General features: G+C 55.2%; 1 protein-coding gene and 1 long non-coding RNA gene across 3 annotated transcripts; one reads left to right on the forward strand and one right to left on the reverse strand.

Annotated features, from left to right (window-relative positions):
- Positions 1–4910: 4910 nt before the first annotated feature.
- LOC135410724 (uncharacterized) lies at positions 4911–22785 on the forward strand. Its single transcript, XR_010428837.1, has 2 exons — positions 4911–5117; positions 18979–22785. It is a non-coding gene; the product is annotated as an uncharacterized LOC135410724 (long non-coding RNA).
- On the reverse strand, positions 13635–25717 carry BCL2L11 (BCL2 like 11). 2 transcript variants are annotated; one of them, XM_064647440.1, is made up of 4 exons: positions 25465–25711; positions 24913–25294; positions 19926–20032; positions 13635–16845 (listed from the first exon to the last, which is right to left on the reverse strand). In XM_064647440.1, exons 2-4 carry the CDS (start codon positions 25283–25285, stop codon positions 16756–16758), a joined length of 570 nt encoding a protein of 189 aa, XP_064503510.1. In that variant the 5' UTR covers positions 25286–25294; positions 25465–25711; the 3' UTR covers positions 13635–16755. The 2 variants fall into 2 exon arrangements, with proteins under 2 accessions (XP_064503510.1, XP_064503509.1); XM_064647439.1 differs by lacking the exons at positions 13635–16845; positions 19926–20032 and having other exon boundaries at positions 23052–25294; positions 25465–25717.
- Positions 25718–26247: the final 530 nt, after the last annotated feature.

Genomic DNA, 26247 nt, shown 5'->3' on the forward strand with positions numbered 1-26247 from the left:
TGGGGCTTCCTGTTTCCTTTTGAAGCTCGAGCAGAATTTGAAAGCAGCGGCTGCCGTGACCTGGACCAATGATCGGGGCAGAGCTCGGCGCAGTTTCGGCGCCCGTTACGAATGCCAGGGCTGCGCTTCCAGCCGCTCCGCTTCCAGAGGCTCCGCTCGCTCCCAGGCGGCTCCGCTCCCGGCGCCTTCGCATCCCGGCTCCACATGGAGCCCCCCCCTCCCCGTGTGCCCCCCGTCCCAGGGGGCTTCCTGCTCCTCGGCCCCCCCGGCACGCAGGGTAAGGTGATATTCCCTTTGCCAGCCTTTGGCTGCTGCCGGGAATTGCAAAAACCAGCCATGGAAGGGTTTGCAATTCCTTACGCCCCGTGCGCTGCTGGGTCCTGCTCGGGACAGTGGGAATATTTTGGATTTTGCGCTGGCTGCGGGGTGGGTTTGGGGTTTTGCTTGTCCCGCAGCTCCCCCGGAGCAGGAGCTGCCCTCGGGGCTGCTGGGGGGGCTCTGGATGCGATGGGATCTGGCAGGGATTGAGGGATGCCCTGGGAGCCGCAGGGCGGGAGCAGCTCTGCGCAGGCACGGGGACGGGGGGAGATGGGATGTGGAGGTTCCTCCTCCCACCCCGGGGTCCTGCACCCGGATAACCGGATTCCCCATCCCTGGAAGTGTTCCTGGCCAGGCTGGACGGGGCTTGGAGCAACCTGGGATGGTGGAAGGTATCCCTGCCCGCGGCAGGGGTGGAACGGGATGAGCTTTGAAATCCCTTCCACCCAAACTATTCCGGGATTCCATGATAAATCCCGGCGGGAGCGGCACAGGCAAGGACGGCGCTCGGGCTCCGCTGTTGTCACGCCTCGTACCCAGAGTGCTTAGTCACCTTGGGGGGGGATTTTCTGCTGCACCCACGAGCTGTTTCCGTGCTCTCCCCTGGGCTTCGGGGCTGGGAAAGGCAGCTGCGAGTTCTCCTCCTGCCGCTCCATCCAGGACCCGCCAGCTTTTCCCCTGGGAAGCGAATACATCCGTCTAACACCTCCCAACCCGCACTTGCTTTTGGGACTGCCCGTGTTCCCCTCCCGGCTGTCCTGGAGCCATGTGGCTCCCCGAGGGGTCGAACAGCCCTGGGCCGCCTCCTTTCCCTGCCCTGGCTCGGTTTTCGGCCTCGGGGACATCCCGCGGGAGCGCATTCCCGGCCCTTTCCCTTCCTCCTCGTTATTTTTAATCCTTTAATCTCAGCTGCCCGGCACCTTGGGCGTCCCGCCGCGGCTGTGGGGGAGAGCACGGCTTCTCCAGCCCATCCCGTGGGTCACCATGGGATCTCCGGTGCATCCCACGCAATTTTTCAGCTGATCCCCGCTCCTCGGAAGGCGGCTCCTGTTCAAACCCGGGCCCCATCGCCGCCTTCCCCCCACCAAGCCCCGAGTTCCTTTTTTTTGGCTGGGACGCCCAAATTTTCGGCAACAGTGACCTCTGTCGGCATCGGCACGGGGCCCGACGGCAGCGGCCTGGCCCCGCTGTCCCCCCCGCCGGCACCCACCGCCTCGCTCCTTATTCCACCGACGGGACTCGGTTTTTGGGAGCCCATCCTGCCCTCCCGGCTGCTCCAGAATCCCGGCTCCGGCGTTTCGGGAAGCGCCGGCGCCGGGGGGCGGCTGCCGGCTCTGCTCAGAACCGGTGACAAGTTACCGAAAGGTCTCCCGGGGACAACCCCAAAGCCGAGAAGCCGAAAATTCGGGGTTTGAATCGGCGCGGCCAGACCCGCGTGACTCATGTCAACAGAGGCGCTGCCGCCGGTGACTAATCCCGGGAGCACTTTCTGGCCGTGCCTGGGCTCCAGCCACCTTTCAAACGAGGAGTTTTTTCACGATTCAATAGCGACAATAAAAAAAAAATGCAGGTGAGAGCACAGCAGAGAGGGGAAAGGAGGCGCTTCGGGTGCCGCCGAGCGGGGCCTGATAGGCCGGTTTTGGTGTGACCTCAGCTCCTACATCCGCGCCTGCTGCGCGCTCAGAGCGGCTTTCCCTGCTGGAAAACGCTTCCAGCTGCCCTGGAGCAGCGCGAATTCCGAGCGCGGACCGGCAGCTCCCGGCCGGCTGCAGGTGGCGGCGAGTTCTGGATGCTGTGGGGCCGTGGCGGCGGCCGGGGGAGTGACTCAGAGGCGCTTTGGGGCTCTGTGGTTTTGCTTTCATGGTTTTGCTGTGACTTAGCAACTTGTTTTTTCGCTCTGCGGGAAGGCAGGTGCCGGCATGCCCGGCAGAGCCGCCGGCCCCGCAGCATCCCGGCCATCCCGGGGCATTCCGGCCATCCCGCAGCATCCCGGCCATCCCGGGGCATTCCGGCCATCCCGCAGCATCCCGGCCATCCCGCGGCATCCCGGCCATCCCGCAGCATCCCGACCATCCCGCTCGATCCCGGCCATCCCGCGCGATCCCGGCCATCCCGGCGATCCCGGCCGCCGCCGCGGGGGTTTGGGGTGCCGAGCGCGGATTCCTGCAGCCGAGCCCCGCGGGGGATGCGGGCGCTGGGGTGGAACGTGATCCCCTGGGACCTGCGTCCCCTGGGGCACCACCAGCAGCTCGAGATCCCGGCGGGAAAATCTGGCAGCAATGCCTGCCTCGAGGGTGGCCAGATGGATTTGGAAGCTGGGTCAGCAAACTGGTTTTTTTTTCCAGGGAAATGCTCATGACTGGCAGCACATTTTCCAGTTTTGTCACAATACTGGGGGGAAGAGAGGTGGGAAGGGAGCAGGCTGAGTGTTTTCTCACCACAGTGGGACATCCCTCCTCCTCCTCCTCTTTCTCCTTCCCACGAGATGCTTGTGAGGTGATTTCTTCCACTGTCCTTCCAGGCAGGACATTTCCCACCAACTTGTGCTCTGCTGGGCTGAGCTCCAGGGGTGTCCTTGGGAAGCACAGGACAAAGAGGAGCATCCATCCCCTTGATTTTGTGGAGGAATATCCAAGCATTAGGTGCCACTGTAGCTGGTGCTGGGCTCCAACACCTCCAGAGTTCTGCACCTCCTGGGTTCATCTGGGGACTCGTGATCCTTCAAATCCCAACCAAGGGAGCAGCTGCCGGTGTCAGGGGTGGGAAATGAGTGAAAGCCACGGATGAGGGCACAGAGGGGACAGCTTTTGGTGGTTTTCCCTGGCTCTCAGCTGAGCCAGAGCATCCCTCACCCACCCCACGGCAGCTCCCTCGGGCACGGCCGGGACTGTCCCAGCGCTGTGGGTTGTCACCGACACGGCTGCGGCACAGCCAGGTCAGGAGCTGGAAGGGTTGAAGCCACCAGGCTGAGGGATGGAGGTTGGGATGCTCAGCTGGACCCGGGCACAGCCGTGGAGCACCCAGTGCCAAATGCCTCCGGATCTGAGCTGCAAATCCAAGCTCCCCTGAGCCACCCGCTCCCAGCCCCCCCTTCCCGCTGTGTCAGCCCCTCCCGGGGCTGCTCGTGCCGGCTGAGTCATCCCTGAACTCCAGCTGAATCCGGGAGCACGGACCTTCCCACAAGCCATGTGTGGGGCACACACTGTTTTCCCGAAACCCTGCTGCTCCAAAATCACGCTAAGCAGGAATTGAGTGGGAAAAACCCGGAGCGGGGACACAGGCAGGGTGACAACCACCCCCCTGCAGCGGGAGAGAGGGAAAGGGTCCCTCAGCTGGGAGGGAAAGGGTTTGGAGTGGGGTGAATATCTCGGATGCGCTTGCCGGAGCCGTTCCCTGGGGAATGGGGATGGTTTCCATCGCCCATGTGCAGCCAGAGCCTTTCCCACGGGGTTTGTGGGGAGGTCATGGCCCCTTTTGGATGGGGATGGGGGGTGAAACAGGGGGCTTCCCAGAGAACAGGCTGGAATAGCACCCAGGAGCCCCAGAGCTTGGGGATGCATCACCTGGGTGAGAGAGAGGAGAGTGGGGGATCCCTCAGCAGAGCCTCCTGCCGCCCCCAGCCCGTTCCCAGCCCCCTCTGCCCCCGTTGTCCCCGTGGATTTGGCTCCAAGCCCTGGGAAATGAGACCTTTCCCAGCAAAGGCTCTTTCTGATGAGAAAAACTCCCCGATCCTTTCCCCTGTGGGTGTAACCCAGGGGAAGTGGGAGAGCCCATCAGCCATGGGAAAATCTCCTTCCCTGCATCCCAGAGGGGGGGACAGGGCCATATAAACCCCCGGCACATCCCGGGGCTGGGAGCTGCGGCAAGGAGAGGCCAGGTAGGATATGGGATGGGTTTGTTATGCTCTGAGATCCTTGGAGGGATCTCACTGCAGGGGATCCGTGGGTGGCTTTGGAATCTGGTGTGCATGGGGTTTTCTCTGGGATACTGGGGGCTCTGAGCTGAGGGAATGCCAGAACCTGGTAAAGCCAGACTCTGGAATCAGTGGCATTCCTACAGTTTTTCCTGACTGATGGATTTTTTATCCGCCCTTGCCCAGTGTGGATCACTCCCACGGCCCAGGGAAGGACGCAGGAGCCAAGCTTCCCTCTGTCATCCCAACATTCCCCCCGTTATTCCCATTAATCCTGAAGTGTTAATGACATTCCAGTGGAAGGTGTGCAGGTTGGGACTGAGGTTTTCCCGGGGAAGCTGATCCTAAACCCTTGCTATAAAATGCCTGTGGAATGGGAAGTGTGGGAAGCAAAGGGATGAATCCCTGTGGTGGAGCATCCCACTGGGATACAAGGTGGCTCGAAGCCCTGGGCGATTCCCACCCTGTGGCACAAAACCCACCAGGACAAACCTGGAGCAAAGAGGCTCTTCTGCTCCTGACTCCGGAATTCCCAGTGCTGCTTCCTCCCTAGGTGATCCCCCTGTTCCTCCACAGGTGATTCCCTGGCCCAGCACTGGAACACAAGAAGCAGAAGAGGGTTTTTTTTAAGTGGCATAAGTTTTAAAAAAATCTACTTTTCCTATTTTTTTCCCCAGGGAAGCCAACAGGGTGAGTCGGCAGGAGCACGGCTGTCCCGCTGGGATTACGGCTGGAAGGCAGGACCTTTTCTCCCCCCCTCCATCATTTCAGACACCACTTAACGGTGGGAAACAAGTGACATTTGTGCAGTCAGTTTTTCCCATGGAAACATACCCGGGCCTGGCTCCTCCTCTCCTGTCGCTGCTCCGAGGGACGTGGGCTCCGGGTGAGTGTCTCCGTGGGATGGACGGCGCGGCTTCGGGATGGGCTTCGGGAATGGCTTTGGGATGAGGTGCTCGGGGTGCAGAGCACCGAGCCGGGGGGACCCATCCCTGGGTGCCGGGGGGAGGCTGTGGGTGCCCCTGGCACCCCGAGTGTCACTGGCACCCCGAGTGTCACCGGCACCCTGAGTGTCACCGGCACCCCGAGTGTCACCGGCACCCTGAGTGTCACTGGCACCCCGAGCATCACCAGCCCCAGCTCCTTGGCTGCAAACCGGGGGTTGGGGAGTCTCAGCAGCATTCCAGTAAGTGGAGGGGCCACGTCACGGGGGGGTGGTGGTGATTCAGGGCCTCCTTGATGAGGAAGGAAAGGGAAAACCCCACGGAGCCGCCGCGGGAGGGGCTGGAGCCCGGGGGCTCCCCCGGGATGAGTCAGCGGCGAGTGCTGCGGCTGCTGGGGCTACTGGGGGTGCTGCTGCTACTGGTTGTGCTGGTACTGGTTGTGCTGGTACTGGTTGTGCTGGTGCTGCTGCTACTGGTTGTGCTGGTACTGGTTGTGCTGGTGCTGCTGGTGCTGGTTGTGCTGGTACTGGTTGTGCTGGTGCTGCTGGTGCTGGTTGTGCTGGTACTGGTTGTGCTGGTGCTGCTGGTGCTGGTTGTGCTGGTGCTGGTTGTGCTGGTGGTGCTGGTGGTGCTGGTACTGGTTGTGCTGGTGCTGGTTGTGCTGGTGCTGGTTGTGCTGGTGCTGGTTGTGCTGGTGCTGCTGGTGCTACTTGTGCTATCGGTAGTCTTGGTGCTGGTGGTGGCAGTGGTACTGGTGGTACTGGTGGTACTGGTGGTACTGGTGGTACTGGTGCCACTCCTCAGGGCCGTGAAGGATCCCAGGGTCCCCTCCCAGCAGCAGCCGGGAGCTCCCGTGCAGGGAAACAAGGTAGATCCAGGAATTCCATCCCATCATCCCGACCCTGCGGCCAGTCCCAAACCCTCCAGAGCCCATGGAATTGCTCCTCCATGGACACCCAGTCCGTGTTCTTTTTATGGGTCTGGGGCCTTCCAGGTGTTCAAGATTTATGATCCTTTTGGTGAATTTGCCGTTTGGGATCAAATCCTGGCACGAAGGTCCTCGCTGGGCTCTTCCACCCACTTTTCCGTGGCATTAAAACCAGGGAGGGCGATGAAAATCAGGATGGGGCAATCAAAATCCATCAGGGCAATTAAAATCAGGAAGGGAAATTAATCAAAATCTGGCAGCTCCAACCACTGCGCTGCTTTCTATAGTTAAATAAATACTATATTTGTATATGTATATTTATATATTTACAAACCTATTTTATATAAGAATACATTGTATATAATTCTGTAAATATTTACACACAGATAAATTTGTTTCCACTGAAATAAAGCTACTGAACTTATATTTACATATGTAAAAGGTTTCTATTGAATTCTTCCTCTTATTCCTGCTGAATGAACTGGTCATGAATAAATATGTAGAAATATAATTTATGTTCGTTAAATAAAATGGAATAAGAGAATTGGATAGAATAATGGGATAGAATATGGGGGAATAGGATAATAGATTATATTTAATAAAATATATATCATATTTTATTATACCATTATTATATTAGTTATTATACCATATCTTATTATCATATTCTTAATTATTATTTATTATATGTGGGATAGTAAAATATTATATAATATAAAATAATATAATAAAATATAATAATATAATGAAAGGTAGTTGAGGGAGTTAATTAAAAAAAAAAAAAAGAAGGGGAATGGACTATTTTAATAATAAAATGAACAATAAAATAAAGCCACTTTGGGTGTATTCCCAGGATGCTGGGGGTGTGGATGCAGCAGGAATGCCGGGATGTGGGATGGATGCTGGAGGGTGGGTTAGAGGCCACTGAGCTGCAGTTCCACCTCTGAGAGTTCTGACATTTCAGGAGCAAAGAATTTGGTGTTTACAGACAAATACAGGCATTGCAAATAAATACAGGCACTAGAAAGAGACACAGGCCTTGGAAATAAATACAGGCTTTGGAAATAAAGAGCAAGGATCGGGAATAAGCTGAAGCACTGGGAGTAAATGCAAGGATTTGGAATAAATAAGATTAATTCTTAAAGGCAAATTTCCAACCCCTGGGAAAGGCCTGTCTGATTTGCCAGGTGGGCTTCTTGATATTGAATTTTCCATCTTAATTCTTAGGGGCAAATTTCCCCACCCCTCCCTGCGAAATTCCTATAGGATTTTCCAGGCGGTTTTCTCGACGCTTCATTTTCCAGACTAATTTTCAGAGGCAAATTCCCAACCCCTGGGAAAGGCCTGTCTGATTTTCCTGGTGGGTCTCTTCGGTATTTAATTTTCCAGCTTAATTCCTAGAGGCAAATCCTGATCCCTGGGAAAATCCTGTTTAATTTTCCAGGGGGGGTTTCATTTCCAAGCCAAGTGTTCCTTCCCATTTTTCCAGGGTGAAATCCATCCCTCCTCAGGCCGGAGCGATCCCCCCTCAAACACCAGCTGAAAACTTGTGGCAGAGCAAAATCAGACTGACCACAAATTCCCTTTTTCCCCCCTCGTTTTCCATCCAGCTGCCCATGGAATGCTTGGGGAGCACCGTTGGCCACGGGGGCAACTACAGCCCTTGGATGCCCAGAAATGCTGGGAATTGCAACCACAGAATATCCCGAGTTGAAATGGACCCACAAAGGAGCATCAAAATCCATCTCCTGGTCCTGAAATTGTCCAAAATTCCCATTTCTTCACCCGTGCTGGGTGCAGTGGGAGAAACCTGGAGATTTGGGGCACTCCCAGGATTTCAATCCTTCCACACGAGTTCAAACCAAATGAGGTTTATCTCGATTTTAGGTGTGGGCTGAACACTCCTCTCTGCCTGACAGCAAATATTCCCAGCACGTTCGATCCCCAAGCTCCCAAATTTATCCAACCTCTCACTTTTTTGCCCCCTTTTGACTCTGGTTTAATCGATGACGTGGAGGAGGAGGAGGAGGAGGAGGGGGGAGCGTTTGACTCAAACAGCAGCGAGACCAAAATAGCAAAGTGGAAATTCACCTCAGCTCGAGATTTGAAACGAAATAACAGCTCGAAATCAAAGAGTTCCTGCCTGGTTGAGGGAATTCCAGCCTGGCTCCATCCTCTGCCTGGGGAGGGGACAGTGTGGGAAAGGGGGCAGGGCCCTGGGGTTTTTTTGGGGTGCTTTTGGTCATTATTTCTCTGCGCTAAATAGAGGAAGAATAAGTTTCAAGCGAAGCGTGTTTTGTTTTGTCACAGGAAGTGGAGAGAGCTTTGGGAGAGCCCTGACACATTGCCTTTAAAGTATAGATTTGAGTGTTTTCCTGGCCAAAACAATAGGATGGATTCGTGCCCGGCGTAAATAGGGGGATCATTTGGAGGGGGGGGAGCGGGGTGGTGGGACCCCCACGCTCAGGGATCAAAAGGGGAAGAGGTTTGGGGCTCTGGGGGGTCCGGGGGAGGAAGGCAGCCCTTCCTGGGGGAGCAGCCGGCCGTCATTCCCTGTGCCAGGGAGCCCGAAATTGTGGGGGGCGAGGGGCGAGGGCCGAGCGAGCCTGGGGCGCCTCGTCTTTGGGAAACCGTTTGAGCTGTTTTTCGGGCAGGCTTTTTGGGCTCCGGCGCCTCCGGCAGCGGCAGCCTCAGGAAAAGGAGCCGGGTTTCACAATGGCTCAGTCCTCCCCCAGCCGGGCTGCCCCCGCCGAGCCGCCTCATCCTCGGAAAAAACCCGAATTGGTTTGATTTCGGAGCCCGGGCGTTCGGCGGGGACGCGGCGCCGGCGCTTCTTCCCCTCTCCCCGGGCAGCCCGGAGAGCATCGCGGGGCTCCGGCGGCGCCCAGCCCAGCCCGCCGGGGCCGCGGCTCCCAGCCTGTCCCCGCAGCCCCCCAAAAAAACACCCCCTTGTCACCCCCCCCCCTGCTCCTCCGGGGCCGCCGGGGGGGCCAAAATCGCCTCCACGCCGAGCCCGCCGCGCGCTCGGAGACCTGCGCCGGAGTTTTACAACTAAATTGCAGAATTCCTCCTCGTCCCGCGGTATTAATTTGCTTTTTGGTTTCGTTATTAATATCGAATCGGTGCGAGGTCGGCGGCGTCGGCTTTCGGTGGTAATTCGCAGCTCGAGTGATTTAATCCACGTTACGCTCGCAGAAGGAGGGCTCAGCCGGCGTGGCCGGGGTGCATCCCTGCTGCTGGATGGGGAAACGCGCTGGCAAATTAGCTGGGAAATTATCTGGGATCGGGAAAAATCCCACCGGGTCACGCAGGGGTGGGTTTGGCTTCTCCTCTGGTGGGGAGCTGGAAATAATTCCAGCTAAAGCGAGGATGCCCGGGGGGGGTGGGCTGGGCTGGCTCGGGCTTGTCCATCACTGCCTTGGGACTCGTCCCTGCCTCGGGCATCCAAATTTGGCCAAAGAGGGATTTTGGGGTTAAATGTGCCCTTTTTCTCGTTGTGCTGCGGCTCTGCCCTGCCTGTCCTCGAGGCTGTACCCTCACTGAAAGGTTGCAAACAGTTTTGGGAACACGCTGTCTGCCTGAAACATGACAGAATCGGCCACAAATTGCAGATGAGACTGATAACAAAAGCCAACAACAGAAAATAGGTAGAAAAACAACACGGTAAAGGCTGCGAGACCACTGAAGGGCTTTTTTGTGTGTTTTTTTAACCAGTTCTCTCACAATGGAAGTGAAAACACATGAAAAGAGAAATGTCTTTTGTTCTCCCACTCAAATTAAGATGCCCCAGCACCAAACCAGGCTTGAACCCAGTGGCCGGAGCTGCTGCCCAGCCCGGCGACTCTTAAATCAGCATTTTTGCAGCCAAAGTGGTTGGTTGTGTTTTTGGGGGGAGTTCTCATATTTTTTGAACCTTAAATATCCTCCCCACGCAGCCCACTGGCAACTCAGTTTATTTTCTCGACCCAGCCTGTTGTACCTGAACGTCCCTTCTCGAATAAATCAGGCTCGAGCTCAGAAATTAGGATGAGGTTTTTGTTTTCGTTCTACTTATTTCATCTTTGTTTTTATAAATAAATACAAATCACTCAAACTGAAACTCGATGGCTTTGGTGATAATCAAAGAGCAGCCCTGGGGAAATTTTTCTTCATTACCATGTTCTTTCACAGCCCACACTCGGGGTTTCGGGAGGAAAACTGTTTAACCTTTGCAGCAGCACAGCCCCGACGCTTTTTTGAAGTCCCGTCACGCTCAAACTCGGGGTTCACATCGAGGAGCTGCCTTGGCATCGCCTGCATTTTAGGGGCCACAGGTCCAGAAGGAATCCTCTCATCCCCCAGCCCTTTCTCCCCTCGATTCACCCCTTCAGGATAACATAAAACCCCCAAGAAAACTTTCAAACCCACCCCCCCCACCACCACCACCACTGCTTCATTCTTGTTGTTGTTTTTTCGGTTCTGTGGGGCAGCTCTGTTCTCTACCAGCTTTGTACAACCTGTTTTAGTATTTGCAGCTCACTTCCTGTATGAGGTTAGTTTGTTTATCATAAAACCCCTATTTTTAAACCCATTTCTGCCAATAAGTCATTTGAATGTCAATGGCAGGCGCTCGTGACTGTCCCCGGGCTCGGGAGGGGACTCCGCTGCTGCTCTGGGCTCCGGGAGGGATGGATGCTGGAATCCCACTGGAATCCCACAGAGGGTGAGGCCTGAGGGTCTCAGCACCCCCACTGCTCCTCCCTCGGCCCTCAGGAGGTTTATTTGCATGGTTCAGACCCAAAATCAACGGGATTTCTGGGAATCCTGTTTTTTTTAGCCCGGGATCCCGTGCCGTGGCCGGGGCCGTGGTGAGGCAGAGCAGCGGCGCTGGGCACCCTTTCCCTCCCTCGGGAACGGCCCAGCCCTGCCACCTTCCAACTTTATTTCCCCCTAATTAACAGCCAAGGCAACTGTGGGGATTGTCAGACAATTGTTTGCTCGGCCCACAACGCCCAGAATCGCGCCGAGGTGGTTCAATTACCGGCCCGGGAAGCGCCGGCTCCGTGCGTGTCCTCCCGGGAAAAGGGACGGACGAGCCTGTCAAAAACCCAGCGAGGAGAAATCCATCAAACGGGGCAAGAAAAGGCCCCAAATCCCCACGAGGGCTGTGGGAGGTTCCCAAGGCTACACAGGACCGGCCTGTGCCGGCGCGGCGGTGTCGCCGCCAGGGATAACCCGTTGCCTTCCTTCCCTGGGGGTGGAGGCCTTGATTTTTTTTAAAATTCCACAGAAAAGAAGCCAGAACAGGCTTGGGATGCTCAGGAAAGGCAGTAGGAAGGTCCTCATGTTCCAACCATCCTTGGGCTTGTCTTACACCACATAAAAGCCCTGTTAGAGCATCTATAATGTTTCTTTACTGCTTTTAGGTGCCTCCCTGTATCCAGCTGCTTCCCATCCCTGTCTCCACGTGGGTTTGGCCCATCCAAGAGCCCGCCAGAAACACGAGAAAACCCCACTGGAAACAGTGAGCTTTGTTGCAATATGAAAATCAAATGCAAAGCTCGGGGGGTATTTTTAGCTGTTTAGGGCTTGAACAGGTGTTTGAAAGGTCAGCGGCGAGTCATTGGAAAAAAAAATAAATGTATATCTCTAGATATGTGGATGGTGAGGGCCTGGCAGTGCCCAGGGGTTGCTCCCATGGCTCCGGTTGGCCGCCATCTCATCCCGGGCTTTGGCTGCTCGGCATTCCCGAGGCTGGCAGGGGCTGAGGGATGTGGGAACAGCCCGGCCTGGCACCTTGTGTGCCCTCAAAGCAGCCAAAGGACATGAGGTGCTGTGGCTTTTCCCGTGAATAAAATTCAGGACGCGGTGTGTGTGTGTGAGTGTGTGGGGGGGGTTCACCTTTTCAAGGAATAAAGGAGGTTTGGCATCCTTAAGACAAAGTGGGTGTTTTAGTAGTTCCCAAAGGAAAAATCTGAGGGCACGGGAAGAGCTCTCGGGGAGGAGCTGAGTGGGGTGTGTGTGGTGGCCCTGGGCCGTGACCACCTTGGGCTTGGCCATGGCCAAGGGAGATGGTGGCCAGCCTGGGCCATGGCCACCTTCCACTTGGCCAGGATCACCCTGGGCCATGACAACCTTCCAATGGGCCATGACCACCCTAGGCCAGGACCACCCTGGGCCATGGCCACCTTCCACTGGGCCATGACCACCCTGGGCCATGACAACCTTCCACTGGGCCATGACCACCCTGGGCCAGGACCACCCTGGGCCATGACAACCTTCCACTTGTCCCTGACCATCTTGGATATGACAACCTTCCACTTGGCCATGAGCACCTTGGGCATGACCAACCTGGGCCATGACCACCTTGGACACGACCACAGCCAACCTAGACCTGGCCATGGCCAAGCACATGCCCAGAAGGAATCTGGTGGGAATCTCTCCTTGGTTCCCCTGGTGGGAATCTCTCCTTGGTTCCCCTGGTGGGCATCTCTCCTTGGTTCCTCCTCCCAAGCTCACCAGGTTTGGGCAGGTCACGAGCTCGTTCCAATATTCCCGAGCTCCTTCCAATAAAAGTCACAGCGGGGTCACATCCCAGGTGTGATAACCCACGGGCTCCCAAATTCCATGGGGACCGGAGAGCCACGGGACCAGCAGCTGCCATGGCCTTGGCTGGGGCAATACAACCCTCTTTTTTTTTTTTTTTTTTTTGAGCTAAAGAAGCCCCCGAAATAGCACCTGAAACCAATAAACTTCCCTTTCAGGAACTTCTGTAATTTGAAACACACTCAAGAACAAAAAAAAAAAAAAAAAAAAAAAAAATCCAGAATTTTTTTAGGTTGTTTATCAAGTAGGACTTTGAGGGGGGGGGGGGGGTGTTGTTTTTAAATCCCCTTCAGGTGCCAGGGTATGGAGGAGTAAGAAGAGCTGGAGGGGAAAAAATAGGATGGAAGGTCAAGGCAGCAGGAGAGCAGGATGGGAATTTTTAGGATGATTTTGCTTCAGCTTTAAAATTATAAAATAATAAAATAACCATGTGAAATAATAAAGGGAGAAAATGACATGGTAATGTCCCATAAAAAAAATATATCAAAATCCTTGTAATAACAGCACTAAACAATAAAAAGCATTAAATAATAAAACAGTAACAAACCAAAGCAAAAATAATAAAATAAACCCCCAGACTTTGTCAATACCCACGGAAACCAGCTGGGGACAAGGAGTGCATGGGAGGTGCCCAGCAGTTGGGTTTGAGCCCATCAATGTGGGGAAAAGCAAAAAAATTCCAAGGAAACCCCAAAGCATTCCCAGAAGGGGCAGCTTTTGGGCTTGGGAACACTCGAGGCAACACTTTACAAAGGTGTTTTGTTCAACAGCTGCATTTTGGGGTCCCAGGAAAGTCTGGGGGAGATCTTGGGGAGAATGGGTGAAAAGCGGGGAGAACTGGTGATAAACAAGGAGATAAAGAACAAATATCCCCTTCCCAACCCTTGCCAGGTGCTCCTCAACCCCCTCCCCTCAAAAAAAAAACAAACCTCCAGCACACGGGACAAATAGTTGAAAGTTTTTATTCATATAAAACTCATATTAAAGAACATAAAAGATCGCATCTGAAAAAACCAACAGAAACAAACACCCCCCCCCGAAAAAAAAAACAAACCAACCCCCCCCCCCCCAAAAAAAAAAGGATCTGCGATTATTTACAGCAGTATTGCACAAGTAAAAAAAGTGGCAATTACCCTGTCCAAAATTCATCAGTGCAAAACACAAAGGAAGGGCAGGGAAATTGCAGTCAAAAATGCTACATCCGCTGGGTCCTGCGCCGCGACTTGAGGGTGACCTCACGGGATGGCTGCTCCCAGGTGGAGGAAAACCCGGATTGAACAGTCCCAGGGGCGTGGAGAAGCCAAATTCCCACTGGATTTTTTTCCACTAATGCTGAAGTCTTTGATGTGCCTAAATCCTGGGGAGCGGGGACTTAGGCACTTGGAGCGAAAGGATTCGTTAATCCACCCCCACGATGGCTTTTGGAAGGTGATCCAACACTTATGGCAGGGACAGGAGAGAGAGACAGAGACAGAGAGAGAGAAAGGGGGAAACCAAATCTTCACAGGAACTTAAATAAGCAGAAAATAAATACACAACGTTTCTACAAGTTACAGCATTAAACAGTAGAGTGCATTAATTACACAGAAAATTTAAAAAAAAAAAAATTAAAAAAAAAAAAAAAAGCCCTACAGTATTTACCAAGTTCAACTCTAAAAAAAAAAAAAAGTTTAGGAAAAAAAAAACAGGGTTTTTTTAATAATTTTTTTTTTTTTTAATGTATTTATAAGCTGTACAAAACTTACAGGAGAGAAAGGAGAGGGAGTACATTGCACACAGATATTTGGCTCAGATGATGAAAATACGGTGCCCTACTCTAATAAATATTTGGGTATTTACAGTTGGGGGGGAAAAGAGGAGAAGCAGGACCAGGAATAAATCCGGGAATAAATCTGGTTTCCCCACATCCAAGGAAAACTCTTCATCACATCCTTTTGGTGCAACACAGAGCACAGGTTATGCTTAAAACAGCCCAGAGCCAACATGGCTAAATGGGCATAATACCTATTTTATAACATCACTCTTCTGGTTTGAGGCTTTTTGGCAGGGGGGGAGGGAGTTCCCCCTAAACCTGCTTTTTGGGGGGTTAAAATTTTCCTATGCCTTTTGGCTGGGAATTCCTCCTGTGGAGAAGTCCCTGGGAGACTTTGCCAATGTTTGGAATTTTTTTTTTTTCCTTAAAATGAACCTATGTCTTTTGTCTCCATGGGAGGAGGGGGTAAAGTGCTCGGTGATTCTTTGGTGTATTCCAAGGGACACATTCCAGGATTCCATAAGGCTGGGAGACCCCAAAGCACCATTTCATCCACCAGCAACGATGAAACTCAACTGGGAGAAAAGTCTCACTTGGGTTTCCCCCCCCCTCTGCTGCCAAATTTCACTTATTTAATTTTATCAGCAGCCGTGGAATTCCACGTAGGTTCCCGTGGGAAATCATGAGCCAAAGCCAGAGCCAAAATCCCATGGGATGAGGAGCAGGATCTGCCCCCGGCCCAGCTCACCGGTTATCGAACCCCTCGCTCTCCACCAGTGCAAAGGCTCCCCCTCACACACCCTCTCCAAAAAAAAAAACCCTTCCCAAAACATTCCCTGCTCCAAAAAAAAAAAAGGGAATAAAATTGGCATTCGAGGTTAAAACTTGACCCTCCAGGAGCACAGGGGCAGGTCCCACTGCAGCCCATCCAGAACCATCATCCATGGCACTCAGCAGCTGCTCCCTGTGGGCACAACCGCTCTCGGGGAGGGGGAGCTTGGGATTGGGTTTTCCTTCCTTTTCTTTTTTTCCTTTCCTTTCTTTTTTTCCTTTTCCTACGGCGCCGGCGGAACCGATGAGAGCAGAAACGACCTGGCACGGTGTCGGGACGTGGGGGGTGGGACCACCTGCACCCTCCAGAGGGGAAGGGGCACGAGGTGGGTTGTGCATAGATACGGGGTGGCCGGAGCAGCCACTTCCCCCAAAAACATCCGAGGTCCACCGGAGGCAACGGGACACACACCTGGGTCTTCCATGGCCGTGGCACGTCCGGGTGGAAGGGGAGATCATTCCCCCCGTGGCAAGTCCTGCAGTGGATCCATGCCAGGCTGGCTCCTTCCAGCTGCATCCAGGGGGGGCTTCACGGCGCCTGCTCATCATCCCTCTGTGCCAACACAGAGAGGATCCCAGGAAAACACTGTCCAGCACCTTGGAAAAACCCCTCCTGTGGGCTTGGAGAACAACTCCGCCGTGGTGGGTCCTGGGAGCTGCTCCTCCTGCCTCCGGGATGTTTTATTGCTGAATTCCTCATCTCCCCCCCATCTCTCCCCACCTTCTATATATTATATTTTACACTAAGGAAGCGTTTTCACACGTTTTATAAGAAAGATTTTCTCTTAAAAAAAAAAAAAAAAAAAAAGGCAACCTGGTGGATTGGGGTTGGTTGTTTGGTTGGTTGTGATGGTTTGGACCCTGGAGTTCGACAGCGAAGTCTTGAGAAAAAATTCAGAGTGTATAAAAAAAAAAAAAAAGAGAGATATAAAAACTACCAAAAAAAAATAAAAATAAAAAAATCATCAGTCAGCAGGAAATAGGCGATTTGCATGATGCAAATGAAGGTGGATCTGGGGTAGCATTAGGTATTTACAGGTAAAAGAAGTGCTGATTTAAAGCCCTCTGCCCTTCTTCCAGCCTTTTTTTTGGTGGGCAAATGCCCTGGAGGCAAAGGGAGAGGGGAGGAATCTCAGTCTCTGGCCCATCAGCTGGCTCAGGTTTCCCAGAGGATTCCAGGAACGATGACAACAAATTATCCCGTGTTTTCACTGAGACTCTTTCGGGGACAAAAAAAAAAAAAATGATGATGATAAAAAAAAAAAGGTAATAAAAGTTGAAACACTAAGTAAACACCACTCTGGGATAAAAACACTGCACCGGAGCCCGGCAGGTCGGCGTGGGATGAACACCCTCGTCCTGCCACGTGTCCCCTGGGGGAGAAGTAGGGTGGGAGTCCCACATCCATCCATCTGTCCAGTCCTTCCCGGGCTTTCCCAGCGAGGAAACAAAGTCCTGGAGCCCCTCGGGGTGCGCCGGGCGCTCACTGCAGCCTCCAGATGAGGCGGACGATGTAACGCAGCAGGCGCAGGATGACGACCTGGGGGTTTCCCACCTGGTGATCCCAGAAACCCTGAAACAGAGAGGAAGGGAGGGGAAAAAGAACAACAACAAAGAAAAACCAAATAAACCAGTGAGTTTGATTTCCAGCAGGAAGGCCCTGCGTTACAAACACCTGGAAGATATTCCGGAGGTGCAAAATCAAGCCTTTGGCAAAGAACGGGGATAAACCCGGTGACCTTGAGTGTTTTAACCCTCCTGCCTTTGACCAAAGGGTCAAAGCTGCCCTCTCCCAACCACAAACGTGGATTTTGGGATTGAGTGGCACCACCACGGTGCCACATGCATGTGGGCATGGGAGCTGTGCAACCGTTGCTGGGAGGTTTGAAACATCCCAAAGGAGCCCTGTTAGGGCATTTAGGGAGGGTTAAAACCACAGGGTAGAGGGAAAATATTCAAAATGAAATGAAAATCCCCCTCAGAAGGGAGAAAAGCAGGTCCAGGTCCTCCCCCACCAGCCCAAGGCTAAGCCCACCACACTGCCCAACCCTCAATATGATGGAGAGCAAGGAAAAAATACAAACAAAACCCCCATCAGGCTTAAATGATGGAAGAGAAATGCCAAAATTAGGGTCTGCTCAATAAAGAGGTAGAGGGATAATTAGGGAGCTGAAACAAGGCCTACAGGGTGGACATCCAGAAGAATTCCTTCACGGAAAGGATTGTTAAAGATGGGAAGGGGATGCCAAGGGAGCTGAAACAAGACATTCAGGGTTGACATCCAGAAGAATTCCCTCATGGAAAAGATTGTTAAAGACAGGAAGGGGCTGCCCAGGGAGGTGGTGGAGTCCCCATCCCTGGAGGTGTCCAAGGAAGTTCTGGACATGGGCTGGGGGATAAAGGTGGGCATGGGGCACAGGGTAAGCTCCATGGGCTGGGAGGGCTTTTCCAACCTCAGGGATTCTGCGATTCCTTGATTTCCCACCCTCTGCCAGCAGAAGCCTTCGCCTGGTGGCCACTGGAGCATGAGCTGTGTGAGGCACAGAGGGGCCGGGGTGAGGAGCTGCCCCATTTCCCGCTGCCTCTCCCGAGCTGATCCCCGCGGGTGACGCACGGATGGGGAACGTGACGGGGGAACGTGACGGGGAACGCGCAGCCCCGACCCGTCCGACAGCCCCGACCTGCCCGGCGAGTGCCGCTCTGGCACGGCCCCCAGTTCCCCATTTCTAACCTCAGCCTCCAAGGGCAGAGCCCAGCCCAGCGGGCACGAGCCGTTCCCACCTTCCCCTCCCGCCCCCAGGGGCTCCGGAGCGGCTGGAACGCTTCCAGGAGGAAGAGACACCTTCCCCAGGAGGCAACAGCTCCGCGCCTCGGGGGGGATAATTCCGCAGCCGCCGCTGAAGGGCTCTGAAACCTCCCCGGGTTTGGGTGCAACGAGGGGGAGAACTGGGCAGATGCTGACTAAGGCAGGTCCACAGTGTCTGTAGGGTCGTCCCCTGCTCGTGCCATGGAGCGAGCAGGACGTGTCCTCGGCGTTCCGCCTCTCTCCCCAGGGGCAGGGGGCTGGAATCTTGGGATATGCCTGGAGCGCATTTCCGGCAGCGAGGGGGGCTGGTCCCCACGGGATAACGTGGGCAGGATGCTGCTGTTCCTCACAAACCCGTTCACACCAGGTGCTCCTGCTCCTCACAAACCTGTTCACATGAGGTGCTCCTGTTCCTCACAAACCTGTTCACACGAGGTTTGCCAAACTTAAGGCACTGCTCTGGGAGGCAGGAGGGAGATGGGAAAAGGGATGAGGGTGGCTGGGCGCTGGCACAGGGTCCCCAGGGCAGCGGTCACGGCCTCAAGGCTGGCAGAGCTCAAGGAGTGTTTGGACAATGCTCTCAGGCACATGGTGGGATTGATGGGGTGTCCTGGGCAGGGCCAGGGGTTGGACTCCTTGATCCTTGTGGATCCCTCACAGCTGAGGATATTCCATGATATGGCAGGGCTTTCCACATTTCCACCAGCTCTTCTGGATCAGCTGACTGCTACCAGGTGCCTCCAGCTTCCTGAACAGCCTGGTCCCTCCCTTTCCTTGGAAAGATGTCCTTTCTAACCCAAAAAGTGGCTTCTCCAGGGATAAGCCTGGAGGGGGGGGTAAGGTCAGAAGATGCACATTCTGGATTCAGGATAAAGCACAGCTCATCACAGTTTGTTTCAGGTCTGAAGACCCGGAGCATTTGGAAGGAGAATGGAGCAGATGGAGACGATGCAAAAAGCTGGATCGTGGCAGCTGGACCCCCCTTCTGGGGGAAAGCCAACCCTCCGGACCCCGGGAGAGGTGAGGAAACACTGCAGGAGTGACTCAGGAGATGGGGAGGGCGGATAAGGATCCAGGCAGCCGGCATTCCGTCACCAACACTGCTCCCAAACCGCGCTCCCGGCTCCTCTTCCCACAGATCCACGGACCAGGAACCACATGCACGGACACGCAGCCGTCGGGAACACTCGGAGTCACCGCCGGCGAGGCTCCTCTGCAAACTCCTGTTGCTTCACCCCCCCGGGCTGGGTCGGTTTGGGGTTGGGTCCCTGCTTTTTTTTTTTTGGCATTAGCGCATCGATTGCTGTTGCAACACTCCGAGGTGAGCCGGTTTATGGTCTTATAAACACCCCTCTTTCAAAACAGAGTCTTTGCAAGAAAAATAAGATATCGGACCAAGTTTCCTCTTTGCAGCTTCCCAGCACGGCAGCAGCAGGGATTTGGGAGCTGGGATTAGAATCCCACTGCGCTCACTCCCTGAAAGCAACAGTGCCTGACGCTGACACCCCCAAACTTCCCCTGTCTAACTCTCAGAAGCCCGTTCCTCGCTACCATCAGGTCCAGGCCCGAGCCACCAACACCGGCCCCGAAAAGCTCCTGCCAACTTCTCCCCGCAAAGGGCCTCCAGCCCCAACCTGAAGGTTATTTCTGATTGATTCGACACCGGGGCAGCCGCAGACGCCGGGCCGACACCGCCACCCGCGCAGCCCTCTCTCCATCTGAGTGCACCCGGCGCTCACCGCAGCAGTTTCCAGAGATGATTAAGCTTTTCCCTTTCAGAGAGAAATGTGTAAAAAGAAATGGAAAGTAGAGAGAAAAAGAGAGAGAGAGAGAGAGGGGAAAGTTACCCTTCGTGGACAATAGGAGGCATTGAACTCGTCCCCGATGCGCCGCAGCTCCTGCGCGATCCAGACCTCGGGTTGCACGTCCTCGGCCACCGAGTGCCACCGGGAAGCTGCACGGGGAAAAACGGGAGTGTTGGGAAGGGAGGAACAACAAAACTTCACAGCAGTCCACCCAATCTTGCCGTTTTATTGCTGCTTTTTATTGTGGCTGTGCCTTGATTCTCACATCCAGGTGCCAGATGTTCCGCGGCACAAATGGGACTTGTCATCACAAGCCAGGCTTTTATTCCTTATCATTCCCATTATTGTTATTATTATTATTAAGCATTTATTTATTTATTTATTCATTATTCCAAGCTTTCCCTGGGAGCACCTCCAAGCTTTGGTCCCCTCCTGAACAGGGAGAAAAGCCAGGATGCCACTCGCCTGTTTACTTCCCTCACCAAACCTCCTCTTCCCCCCTCCTTTCTCAACTACTTTTTTTCCTTGCAGGCACAGCAGCAGCTCCTTCCCTAACCTTAAAAACCCTCTGTCTGGATAGTTTCAGCCAATTATCACATTTCTGCTCCCAGTCATCCCGAAGTGCCCAACAAGGAAAGGAAAAGGGTTTGTCACAAGGAGGAGAAAGCCACAGTTGGATTTGTGTGTGGAGAAACCACATTCCCAGCAAAACCAAGTGCTGGCTTGTAAGTGGAAAAAGAGTTAATGTATTAACTACACTGTGTGATACATAATTATTTCAGTCTCCATCTTAAGAAGTTATTAAACACATGATAAATGCCTCAAACAGCCAGGGGAAAAAAGGAGGCAGGACCACGTACAGCACTGGCACCACCTCATCCCCCCTCCTGCAAGCCCAAGTGCAGGATCCTAGCAGGAATCACAGCCTTAAGGAAAATAATAATAATAAAAAAAAAACTAAAAAGAAAATAAACAAAAAAACCCAAAACAACCCCACACAATCAAAAAAAAAAAAAAAAACCCAAACAAAAACAAACCCAAAACAAAAAAAAAACCTCCACTGCACAAAACAAAACAGTGCTTTGGCACGACAGCTTCGGAGGAATCACAAGGGAACAGGGGAACAGCTTCCAATCTCCGAATATTCAAAGGATTAGCGGGGCAGTAAAAAAAAAAAAAAAAAAAAAAATTAAATAAAAAGCCTGGCTCCGACCTGACTGGAAAATGTCTCTGGGAGCCAAGGCAGCGCCGCTTGGCTCGGGGACGTGTTTTGTTTTCACGCTGTAGTAGCGCAGGAGTAGCACCCGCCGCCTGCCCAGGGACGGCCCCGCAGCACTGCTGCTCCTCGCCGCTGAATGAAACACAGCCCTCGCGATATTCCAGCCTCTGGAGCTCTCCGGGAAGGCAAACAGGGATTCCGGCCGGGGCGGAGCGACCATCCGAAATCCCACCGCCGTCAGCAGAGCCGGCCCAGCAAGGGAAACAAAAACACCACGGGCAGACACGGGACAAAAAGATGCGGGGAGATACGGGGATCCAGGAAAAACCACGCGGGGCAGAGGGTCTGCTCCCTCTCCATCCTTTCCCCCCCTTCTCCATCCTTTCCCCCCCGCCCCCGCCCCAGCAGAGCGCCCACGGGCTCATCCGCCCCGAGAGGCGAAGCCTGGGGTTGGTGGCTGAGAGCGAAATCGGGCTGAGGTTTTCAGAAAGGACTTTCTGTGGCGCTGCGTCAAAAGGGTCCAGTCATAACTGGTCCCCAAACCAGTCAGAGGTGCTTTCGGGGGCGGGGGGGGGGTGGCACAGTCATACCGCGACACACCGAGGGCGACACGGCCGCCCCGGGGACGGGGACGGGGACAAACCCGGGGGCCACCACGTCTCACTCCAAACCCATGGGATGCTCCAGCACGGCGGCGCTGCAGTCCCGGCTCAGAAGGGCAAAAAAAAAACAACCTCAGATTGCACCTTCAGCCCCCGGGCTTAGTTATCCAACCCCCCTGGAGAAAACCTCCTCTGAGGAAATGGCAGCAGCAGCTCCACCGGACACCCCCACCAGCTTCCCGGCTCCAGGTTTTCCCCTTAAATCCACCTATTTCCACGGGGAGGATCTCCTTAGTGGGCAACAAGAGGTTCATGATGCTTCTCTTCCCACGGGAAAATGATCAGGATCAGAGCAGCCCATTTACAGAGCACTTGCTCCAAACACATTCCCAAAAGCCACGCAGATGGAAAACCCAACGGAAGGACATGATCCTCTCCTACTAGGACACAAAACATCAGGCAAAGAGTCTCCCAACCCCTCCCAAAAGGTGAGTTTCTTGTCTTTGGGTGATTTATGCTCCCAGCAGAGCACCCACCAACCCTCCCAACCTCGTCCCCAAAAAGCAGGATCATCATCCTTTTCCCCTGTACCTCCCCTGGCACAACCAAATCATCTCATCCCTGCTCCTCTCCTACCCATCCCCAAAAGCATCTTCCTGGACATGCCAAGCAAACAACACAACCCTTCCTCCCTCCCACCCCAGAATCCCAGAACCTCCCCTTGCTGTCCCATTTCCAAAATAAAAAAAAAAAAAAAGGCTTTGGAAGCATCCACCACCTCCCCACCAAGGACTCCTCCTCACACATCCTGGCATTCCCGGCATTCCCAAGGGCTGCCTCTACCTTTTTTTTTTTGCCCCCACCATAAACTTTGGGGAAGGTTTTTACGAGGTTTAGAAGAGGGAGTTTTGGGGCAGAGCATGAGCTTGCTGTGCTGGAGCAGCCTTGGAGCAATTCCCTGCTGCCCACGGGAGAGGCTGGGAGCATCCGTCGCTCCTGCTCGCAGGAAGCGCCTGTTTATTATTATTATTATTATTATTGTTATTATTAAAGGCCCCTTGCTTGTGCTTCTGAGAGAAACTCTCCACCTCACGGCCTCTGCTCACCACAGATAAAAATCAGTACATAAAAGCACAACAAAAATATACCCTTTGCTTCCTTCCCGAGGGACTGACCCACTTCCATGCGGAAAACTTAACGGCACGCATCCGGCGGGACACTGCCAAGGCAAAGGGACTGAGGGAGAGATGTGCAGGGCAAAGCCAGGGATAGCTCTCAGGGAGAGCTGCCTGGGAAGTCACAGCTTGGGAGTTGTGGTCCCAGACAGGGATAAAACAGCTCCACACCTACACATTCCCAGTTTAATCGCGTTTGGGAACATCCAAGGGTCCCGGTCAAGCAGCGCCAAGAATTTTCCATTTGCTTATAGTTGTTTAGGATGATGCCCCTGGCAACACTAACAGAGCACAGGCTCCACTAAAACAGCTGATGAGAATGCAGGAACTTGGGAAGGAAAAAAAAAAATTAAAAAAAATCAGGGAAAACGTCCATTTCTTCCCGGGAAAAAGAACCTGAAGCTGTGGAACTCCGGGAGCATCCTCGCCCCGGCCGTGCCAACGTGAGGTTGTGAAACTGCATTAAGCTGTAATTACTGCAATAATGTCCCAAAATCTTTCCTAAGGGCACGTTCCAGCGAGGCCTCCGCAGCCATAACCACAGCCCGGAGCCGGGAGGAAGCAAAAACACCGCCGACAAAAAAAGACGGTGTTTTGATCCCAGAAAGCTGGGAGTCGGTGCTTGTCGTCCCCCCCACCTCGCCCTGGTTTCACCCGGTGGAAGTCAAAAGGTTTCTCCCAGCTAAGGGGAATTAATCAGGAGAGGAGAATGCTGGACACGTGGGCAGGTTTTCCCCGCCCGAGAGGCTTTACCTGGCAAAGCCACATGTAAACACCCCCCCGCCCGCCTCCACGCCGCTTCCCAGCGGGATTTTGGGTTCCGTGACCCCTTCGCCTCCAACACTGAGAGCCCAGAGAGAACCAGGAGCAACGCACGAGCCAGAAGCCACTTGCTTGGCAAAACAGCCTTGGAAGAGCAAGCCCAGAGTAGGAAGCTGGACTCGACTCTGTCCCCTCCTCCCTTGGCAGGGACTGACCCAGCCCGGAAAAGAATAAACATCATAGTAATCAAAACCCCGGCGCTGGACACGCGGGAGTTCCCCGGCACAGGGTTTGCTCGGCGGGCCCAGCCAGCTCCCACAAATCCCAGAGTGCCGGGCCAGCAGCCAGCCCACGGCCAGCTCGGGACAGCCAGGCTTCCAAAATCCAGAGGGTGGGATGCGGGAGGTGCTGCTGCAGGTGTGTCACACAACCGGGAGAACCCCCGGCTTCCATCGTGCCAGGGGAAGCCGAGGCGGGTGAGGAGCAGGACCCCTTGTGCACTTACAACCCCCTGGCACTGTGTACTCACACCTTACACACCCCTCTGGCACTCACACCTGTACACAACCCCCTGGCACTGTGTACTCACACCTTACACACCCCTCTGGCACTCACACCTGTACACAACCCCCTGGCACTGCGCAGTCACGTCCTTGCACACCCCTACAGGAACCCGGGTTTCTCCATCATTCCGAGGAAAACCAAGTCAGGCGAGGAGCAAAAGGTGAGGGAAGCCAAGGCAGGTGAGGAGCAGGACCTCTCATGCACTTCCAACCCCCCTTGTACAGAGTATTCACATCTCTACGTATTTCTCCTTGCACTGTGCACTCGCACCTTTGCAGACCCCTACAAGAACCCGCCTTTTCCATGATTCTTAAGGAAGGGAAGCCCAGCCAGGTGAGGAGGGGAAGGGAAGACCGGTCAGGTGAGGAGGAGAACGGAAGGGAAGGGGAACCCAGCCAGGTGAGGAGGGGAAGGGAAGAGAAGCCCGGCCAGGTGAGGAGGGGAAGGGAAGAGAAGCCCGGCCAGGTGAGGAGGGGAAGGGAAGAGAAGCCCGGCCAGGTGAGGAGGGGAAGGGAAGAGAAGCCCGGCCAGGTGAGGAGGGGAAGGGAAGAGAAGCCCGGCCAGGTGAGGAGGGGAAGGGAAGGGGAGCCCGGTCAGGTGAGGAGGGGAAGGGAAGAGAAGCCCGGCCAGGCGACGAGGGGAAGGGAAGGGATCCCGGCCAGGCGCGGAGGGAGGCAGAGGATGCGGAGCCCGGCCGCAGCCCTTACCCATGGCGCTGAGGCAGTGGCTGAGCGCCTGGCAGGGCGGGCTGGGGGTCTGCGTGGCCTTGTCGCAGCACAGGGGCCCGGGGCTGCGCTCGGCGTCGAAGGAGAAGTACCCGCTGGAGGAGCGCGGCAGCAGCGGCGACCTCCGCACGAAGATGAAGAGCGGCGAGCGGGTGGCGAAGGGGCCGGGGCTGGCGGGCGGGCCCCGCGCCGCGGCCGCGCCGGAGCCGTTCCCGTTCCCGCTGCCGGCCCCGGGCAGGGCGGCGGGAGCGCCGGGGCGCAGCTGCGCGCCCGGGCCCGGCCCCCCCTCGGCCGCCGGCAGCCGCCCGCCCTCGCCGTCGCGTCGCGCCTTCACCTCGGGGGGCTGCTTGGCCATCGGGGCTGCCTGCGGGGAGCGGAGCGCGGGGAGCGCCGTCAGCGGGGCCGGCCCGGCCCTCCGCCCGCCCGCCCCATTGTTCTGCCGAGCGCCCAGCCCAGCCCGGCCCCGGCCCCCGTCCTGCCCCGCCGCGGCCCCCTTCCCCCCCAAGCCCCGCGCTCCCCCGGCCCCCCGCTCACGGTGCTGCCGCCGCTGGAGCGGCCCCGGCCGCCGCTGCGCTCGGGTGTGCGCGGGAACGGCGCCGGCCACGACCCCGCTCCGCCCCGTGTTTACAGCCCCAGCACCGCCCCGGCCTCCCCCGGCCCCCCGGCACCGCCCCGGCCACGGCACCGCCCCCGAGACGGGACACGGCACCGCCCCGGCTGCGGCTCCGGCACCGCCCCGGGGACCGCCCCGCACCGCCGGCACCGCCCCGGGGACCGCCCGGAGACCGCTGCGGTGCCCCGGGCACTGCCAGCCCTGCACACGCACTGTGAGCGCACGTGTGTGTGTGTACAAGGTTGGGAGTGCACATGTGTGTGTGTACAAGGTTGGGAGTGCACACGCGTGCGTGTGAGCCTGTGAGCGCACATGTGTGTGTGTGTACAAGGTTGGGAGTGCACATGTGTGTGTACAAGGTTGGGAGTGCACACGCGTGTGTGTGAGCCTGTGAGCGCACATGTGTGCGCTCACAGGCTCACACACACGCGTGTGCACTCACAGCCCCCCTTGCGCTGTGTACCCACACCTTTACACGCTTCTCTTGCACTCACGCTCTTACACACACGCCCCTTTCACTATTTACACACACTTTATCCACACCTTTACACGCTCCTCTTGCATTCACACATGTACACAACCCCCTTGCACTATACGCACACCTTTACGTATCCACCCTTGTCCTGTGCACTCACACCCTCAGATACCCCTCGTGCACTCAGCTTACACACACACACTCCTTGCACTGTGCACACTCCCCTCAT

The sequence above is a fragment of the Pseudopipra pipra genome, chromosome 3, assembly GCF_036250125.1.
Source record: "Pseudopipra pipra isolate bDixPip1 chromosome 3, bDixPip1.hap1, whole genome shotgun sequence".
Taxonomy (NCBI): domain Eukaryota; kingdom Metazoa; phylum Chordata; class Aves; order Passeriformes; family Pipridae; genus Pseudopipra; species Pseudopipra pipra.